Here is a 7,618-nt window from a genome sequence, read left to right as displayed (position 1 = left end):
TTTATAGTAGAGGGATCTTACTCTATTTATAATAAAAAAAATATATAGTGGAGAACCTATGATGAATTGTCTCTTCCTCGATTCCCGCCAAGATTCTCTCCCCTAGTGCAGTTGCAACGGCTCTTATCTACGAGCTCGATACTGGGTCGAGCTCGATATTGGGTCGATCCCTCGTCCTTGGTTCAAGTTCGACATCCGGGGTGAGTATCAATCGGTCTGTGCGTCTCCGACAACCTTCACGTTGCCTTGCGGTTCGATTTGGTCATGGACTCGATAATGATACCGAGTCGATTCCTCGATCGGTCTTGGAGCTCGAAGCTTGTTTGTACTATCTTCAGAACTCGTCTCGAAGTCTCACTTCGGTCGCTTACCATTCGAACTCGATCAAACGTATGAAGGCCGAAATCTATTTTGATCGTATACAAACACCTTGACTTAGCAAACTTGATTACATCTAATTGTCCTTTGAAAATGCAATAATCTCTTTCAAATTACATTGATGAAGAAATCCTTAAAATGAGAAGCCAGATACATTAAGAATAAAGAAATTTAGATTGAGAAATATCATAAATCAAAATGCAATTGGAAAATCTCTAACTTTTTGGTGGTTATTGATTCTTTACATTGTTTGAGGTGTGGAGAAATAGCCCTAACTTCTCTTTTTGCTCATATTTCAAGTCTTTTTTGGTGAAGGTGGAAGACGATTTGGCGAGAGGGGCAATCTTGGAAAATTTAGGGGAAAAGGCACATGCTGGGCATGCTCTTTTGTTGATGCCGTCAGTTTCTTTGATAAAATTTAATGGGACAATGATTCTTGCAGCTCTTTAAATAGTACAAGGATATTTTTGTTCACTAGGGTAACACAAGGATGTACCCTTGGTTTGGGACATAGTTTAAGGATCACTTTTGCTAAAAACTCTACTTTAGAGCTTCAAGGATAGCCCTAGCTTCAGCAATATTGTTTGTGGCCTCAAATATTTCTTCTACTTGAGCATAAAATAAGTCACCAATGCCATCTCTTATACAAAATGCATGAGAAGCCCTTCCATTTGTATCCCTACATGCACCATCCATATTATATTTCAACAATCCATCTGGATATTTTCCTCATCTTCAGTAGGTTATGAAGGTTAGCAGAAATCAGGAAAATCAACCTATGAATAGACACAACATTTCCATGCATTCCTGAGTTTCTTTTCTTCAACAAATGCCACATAATCAAGGCTGGAATGGCTTGATATGATGTCCTCAAGCTTGTGTTGCTTGGCTTCCTCCACCACTCGTTTATCACCTATATTATATTATTTCCATCAATGTTGATCTCTGTTGGTCCACATAAGTCCGTCCATATAAACATAGTTGCTGGAGATCTCAAGAAAATATGAGCTAGGGTTTCCTCACTAGGGTTTCTATAATACCAACATTTTGATGTTTGAAAGTATCACATCCTTCTCATGTAATCATCCAATGGTAGTTTGGCTTTCCATAATCTCCACATGAAGAAAGATATCTTGAAAGGTAGTTTCTTCACCCATATAAACATATATAGCATGTTCTCATGCTTCCTTTTCCTTATGTATTGCCAAGCTATCTTCACTGAGAATTGCCCTTTGGATTCTAATTACCAATAAGCCTTATCCTTTAACTCTGAACTGTTTGGTGGTGATATTTTCTCCATAATATGATCAGTTATGTCATCTGGTAGGATCTCCCTCAACTGCTCCTCATGCCAAGCTGCATCTATCATCACATCCCTAACATGAATGACTGTTTCATCACACCAATGATCTGGGCTAGTAACATGGTAAAGTGCACCAAGACCAGTCCAGTTATCATACCAAAATTTTTCATATCCTCTCTTTAGTTGCCACCATATTTGATGTTCAAGAAGATCCCTCATTGCCATCATCTTATTCCATACTTGAGATCCATTTCTCCAAGGTACTAACACCTCATTGAACTTTTTACAATATTTATTCCTCATAAACTCAGTCCATAATGTGTCATTTGTTCTAAAGTTCCACAACAACTTAGCAAATAAATCCTTAGACACATCATGAAGAGATCTAAAGCCAGCTTCTCCTTAATCTTTAGGAAAGCACATTGTATCCCATGATGCCTAATGCCTAGTCCTTCCATTTATAGAATTACTCCAAAAGAATCTAGAAAATATTCTATGCAATTTATTTATCACGTCTTTAGGTTGATTCACAATTGATAGAAGATGAATGGACATACTCTCTAGCACATGAGCAATAAGAACTACCCTTTTCTCCTATAGAAATAAGCTTTCCCTTCCATGCATGTAAAATCTCATGCACCTTTAGCACTATACCTTTATAGAATTCCTTTTTCCTTATATTGTAAAAGATAAGGCATCCAACATATGTAAAAGGGAAATAATGCCTTTGAAAAGTGGTGATCAAGTGCACAGTGTTGGCTTCTTCCGGAGGTGCATTTTCATGCATATAAAAAAATGATTTTTCCTTGTTCAACTTCTGCCTAGAAGCAGCTTCATAATCTTCCAACACATTCAAAATCAATTGTATTTCTCCATAATGTGATGAGCTGATGATAATTGTATCATCAACATAAGAAAGATAGTTGATGTTTTTACTCCATTTTGGCATCTTAAATCCAATGACGTTTGGATTATCAAATAAATCATCCAAAGCTCTCCCTGGCACCTCAACAGCTAATATAAACAAAGTAGGAAATAGAGGATCACCTTGCTTTACTCCTCTTGTTGATTTGAAGAATCCATTACCTTACCCATTCAATAGCACTGGATACCAATTATTGGATACCAACTTGTAAATCATATCAATGAAGACTTCACCAAACCCCATTTGTCTCGATACTTTTCTCAAGAATAGCCAGGACAATCTATCATAAGCTTTCGCCATGTCAAGCTTGATCACTACATTTGATGGCCTGCCTCTCTTTCTAATGTCAGTGACTATTTTTTGAGTCAACAGTATATTCTCCACTATACTCCTACCTTTAACAAAACCAGCCTAGTTTGGAGAAATTAGGGTAGGAAGTAACTCCACCAGTCTCTCACGTAATACCCTTGAGATGGTCTTCTTTGAGAAGTTACTCAAACTAATTAGCCTCATACCAGAAAAGGTTGTTACATTCTTCTTCTTGGGAAATAGGGCAAGCTTTGTGTGAGTAATGAACTTAGGCAATTCAGCACCATAAAAGAAGGCTTTGATTATGTTAAGAACATCCTCCCCTATTACTTCCTAGCATACATGATAAAATTGGCCAGTGAAACCATCCGGCCCACTTACACTCTCACCATTTAACCTAAAGACAACCTTCCTCACATCCTACAAGGTAGGTTCTGTCCAGAGATTATCATTATGCTCTTCAGTGATTGTCTTTGGGCTATGATTCACAATATCAAAATATGTAGGCACCTTATCTTCAGTGAATTGAGCCTTGAAGAACTCCACTGCCTCCTGTGCTATATCAATCCTAATCTTCAAGTCAAATCCCATTTTTATCTAAAATTCTTGACACCTGCAGTCTTTTCCTCTTTCCTTTAACATTAGTATGGAAGAATTTGGTGTTTCTATCACCATCTTGGAACCATTGCATCCCTACCTCTATCTCGATAACTCCTCCTATAAATGTAAATACATTGGGAGATCAGCCTGAACCTTATGAAGTTTAGCTCTATTGTTGGCAGTTGGATTAAGCTCAAATTCCACCTCATGAACTTTAATAAAATCCTCTAGTGCTGGTATTTACTTAAAAATATCTCCAAAAGTAATTTTACTCCAAACAGCCAGTGCTTTCTTCACATTCTTTAGCTTGTGTTGAAAGATAATGAAAGGGTTTGCCATAATGTCAGTCTTTTAATTCTCCTTCACCACATCCAAAAACGTCTCTTGTTTTGTCCAAAAGTTAAGAAACTTGATTGGTTTCTTCACTTGAACAATATTCACATTACATGATAATAGGAAAGGGGCATGATCTGAACCATATTTAATAAGATGCTCAACCTCAAAAGCTGGAAACCAGTCCTAGAATTGTTGATTAGCCAGGTACCTATCTAACCTCTTAAATATGCAAGCATCATCTGACCTCCCATTCCACCATGTGTATAGACTCCCTTTGAAACCAAGATCATATAGAGCACAAGTGTCAATATAATGAGCAAAGTCTTGCACTTCACTAAGACAAACTAGCTAGCCTCCATACTTCTTCTCTTCAGTCAGAATGACATTAAAGTCACCTCCCACTATCCAGCATAATTCCATGTCAGAAGCTAAGTGATACAAAGAATCCCAAAGCTCAACTTTATCTATTGCATCACACATTGCATACACCAATATAACAATCAATGGTTTATCCAAAACTCTATGAAACAACTTCAGAGTAAGTTATTGTTCCATGTCTATCATCACTTCCACTTCAATATCGTCATCAATAAATTCCTAGATCATCCCGTTCATGTTTGCTAAGGCAGTGTTAATTCCTAGTTTTCTCCTATATAGCTCCAATTTGTTAATATCTTGACACGGGTCCATAAGACCAATTAGATAGAAATTATACTTGCTATGAAGGTTAATTAACCTTTTGAAAGCTTTCTGAATATTGATTGACCTCACATTCCATACTAATGCATTATCCATAGATATTATTTGGAATTAGAGACCCACTCCTCTTTGGTTGTACCCTAACAGGTACAGTTTTCTCCTTTTGTTTCCTTTTTTTCCGCTAATATATAAATAAAATCCCAAAATGGGTCCAATGCTTACAAGATGTCCAAATCAAAATAGAAGTTGCATGAAGCTACTAGCTATTAAAAAAGATAGAAAAGCTAAAATCTAATGAACTAACTATTACAACATGATAAGTTGAATGCTTCCTTCTCCTACTAGTGTATGTGAATCCAATTGTCATTGGCAAATACCAAGCAGCACCTATCAAGCTCTCACCAGGCGCCGGGGTATATTGTCCATAGACTAAAATGAATTCCAAACATCTCCACCGTAGAGTTGAAGTCCGCATCGTCCTCCAAGTTTCGCAACTATATGATCTCCATATGCAGTGAACTGATTTTGTTCAAGTATTAATCATGTGCTCACTCATCAAGATTAATGTGTAGAAGAGGAGCCTGGCTTTAGGCAGGGCTGGCTTTAAGCAGGCTTTACAAGACAAAGGCCAGGCATGCGCTGGCTTTAGGCAAGCTTTGCAAGGCAAAAGCTAGGCTTGAGCTGGCTTTAGGCAGGCTTTGCAGGCCAAAGGCTAGGCGTGAGCTGGCTTTAGGCAGGCTTTACAAGGCAAAAGCCAGGCATGAGCTGGCTTTAGCCAGGCTTTACAAGGAAAAAGCCAGGCATGATCTGGCTTTAGGCTCGCTTTACAAGGCAAAAGCCAGGAATGATCTGGCTTTAAGAAGACTTTGCAAGGAAAAGGCCAGCCTTTGAGAATGTGCCTTTTTGTGATCTTGTAAGCTCAGATCCTTCCCTACTAGAACCTTTAATGTAGTCATCATTCAAAACATTGCTAAACCATCCTCAGATTGAGCTTGAAAGCATGATAATACCACTGATAAATGATTCAACAATCTCCAAAAATACCATATGATGGGTTCAACATTTTCCTTAGCATTTGGACATATCAGTTTGTGCAGAGTCCAATCTTGTGAAGCCATCAGTCTGGGGTTCTTCTCTTTGTTATCCTAATCCTAAGGTTAGGTGATTGATATTTGTCTAGATTGATCAACCTCCTCCCTGCACTAGGCAGTTCAGAGAATGAATGAAACTTAGATGTACCTGCAAAAGAGAACGCAATGTTAGCTATAAAATCCGCCACTGAGTTGCCTTCTCTGAACACATGTTGAAAGATCACATTGAAGTTGTCCTTCATCTCTATAATTTTCTTCACATCCTGTGCAATTACCCAAGGAGGATCATATTCCCCTTCTATCGCCTTCTTCATCACCAATGAATCAGTCTCCAGTATGAGAGGGTGAAAATCATGCTCCACACAATATTCCAACCCTTGAAGAATAGCCTTAGTTTCAGCCACCACATTAGTTGTCACTCCCAGGTCTACTGCCCTAGCATACACCACATCACCTTTATCATCCCTCACATAAAAGCCTAGGGAGCTAGGTCCAGGATTGCCCTTTGAAGCTCCATCAGTATTACATTTGTACCAACCATGACAAGGAAGCTTCCATGTTACTCTTGTAGTGATCAATATAGGTTTATATCCTTCAAAATATTGAATCATGTCTGGCCATAACAATGGAATATTAGGGATCCAATCATACCTCACCCTTGCCAGTTGATGCAATGTCCTATTTAACTCATGAATCACCCTATTTGTGGACATTGAACCACCATGTTTACCTGCATTTCTTCTCTTCCAAAGCTCCCAAGTGATGATAGCTGGTACTGTTTGAAATAGTGGCTTTAATTTCGGACAACACTGAACATACCACCAATGCCTTATAATCTGCTTCAATTGAATCAATTGCACAGAAGTTCCAGCAGCCCCCATGAACAAGTTCTATACCTTAGAGACAGTAGGACTTGTGACAAATATATTCTCAATGGATTCCTCTTAGGACTTCTGACAACACCAACACCTAGACATTACCATTTGCCCTTGCCTCCTTCACATGTCATCGGTGGCTATTTTTTGCCTCCACAATCTCCACAAGAGGAAGGATATCTTGAATGGCAAACCTTTAATCCACATTAATTTGAATTCCTTATTAGGATCTGCCATATGCCTTAATATTTGCCAAGCACTGCTAACACTGAACTTGCCTGAAGGAGTTGGCATCTAGTATGGCTTATCCCAATATCCCTCACTGCCTTCATAGTGCACATTTAGCCTTATATGTTTTGCAATTTCCTCATTGAAAGTTTGATCTAGTAGCTGATCATCCCATGTTTCCCCTTGCCGCAGTTCTGCCACCTCCTAAAAACCTTCATTGATTGGAAAGTCTTCAGGTAATACATGATAAAGTGCACCCAATCCAGTCCAATTTTCATGCCAAATATTAATTGTTCCACTCTTCAATTCCCATACGATCTCATGTTCTACTTCTTCCCTAGCATTCAGCATTTGTCTCCAAACATGAGACCCTCCCCTAAAAAGCACCACAGTTGGTGGCTCCTTCTTGCAATAGTTATTCCACATGAAATTAGACCACAAAGATTTTGTGGTCCTAAACCTCCACCATAGTTTAGCAAACAGTGCCCTTGAGACATCATTTAAGGACCTAAAACCTAGCCCCACTTCCTCTTTAGGAAGGCAAAGATATTTCCGTGAAACCCAGTGTCTGCTTCTCACTTCTTCCTTTGTGCTCCAAAAGAACCTAGAAAAAGTCTTATGTAGATGCCCCAGGATGCTGTTTTGTGGATCAAGGACTCATAACATGTGAACTAGCATACTTTGCAACACACTAGAGATGAGTGTTGCCTTTCCTCCAAATGATAGCAGTTTTCCTTTCCATGAATGCAATTTAGACTTCACCTTCTTGATAAGATCCTCATAATAGTCCTTCCTCCTTCTAGTGTAAAAAATAGGACACCCTAGATATGTGAAGGGGAATTTACCTCTTGCAAATCCTGTAATAGCTCCAACT

At 38.7% G+C, this 7,618-nt stretch overlaps 1 protein-coding gene across 1 annotated transcript; it reads right to left on the bottom strand.

Annotated features, from left to right (window-relative positions):
- Nucleotides 1-918: 918 nt before the first annotated feature.
- On the bottom strand, nucleotides 919-3,506 carry LOC138898910 (uncharacterized). The gene is made up of 6 exons (XM_070185019.1): nucleotides 3,426-3,506; nucleotides 3,258-3,335; nucleotides 2,808-3,017; nucleotides 2,239-2,687; nucleotides 1,626-2,012; nucleotides 919-1,057 (listed from the first exon to the last, which is right to left on the bottom strand). The coding sequence occupies exons 1-6, from the start codon at nucleotides 3,504-3,506 to the stop codon at nucleotides 919-921; spliced, it is 1,344 nt and encodes a 447-aa protein (XP_070041120.1).
- Between the last annotated feature and the right edge of the window lie 4,112 nt (nucleotides 3,507-7,618).

The sequence above is a fragment of the Nicotiana tomentosiformis genome, chromosome 9 (genome assembly GCF_000390325.3).
Source record: "Nicotiana tomentosiformis chromosome 9, ASM39032v3, whole genome shotgun sequence".
In the NCBI taxonomy this organism is placed as follows: Eukaryota; Viridiplantae; Streptophyta; class Magnoliopsida; order Solanales; family Solanaceae; genus Nicotiana; species Nicotiana tomentosiformis.
Note: the sequence above shows the minus strand (reverse complement) of the source record. Positions and strands in the feature narration are given on the sequence as shown.

Bases quoted from the DNA above. Each gene is read 5' to 3' on its own strand.
- LOC138898910 (XM_070185019.1), bottom strand. From the start codon at position 3,506: ATGGGATTTGACTTGAAGATTAGGATTGATATAGCACAGGAGGCAGTG. The intron at 3,336-3,425 runs GTGCCTACATAT...CCTACCTTGTAG, and splicing joins CTCAATTCACTGAAGATAAG to GATGTGAGGAAGGTTGTCTT. The intron at 3,018-3,257 runs GTATGCTAGGAA...TCTCCAAACTAG, and splicing joins TCACTGGCCAATTTTATCAT to GCTGGTTTTGTTAAAGGTAG.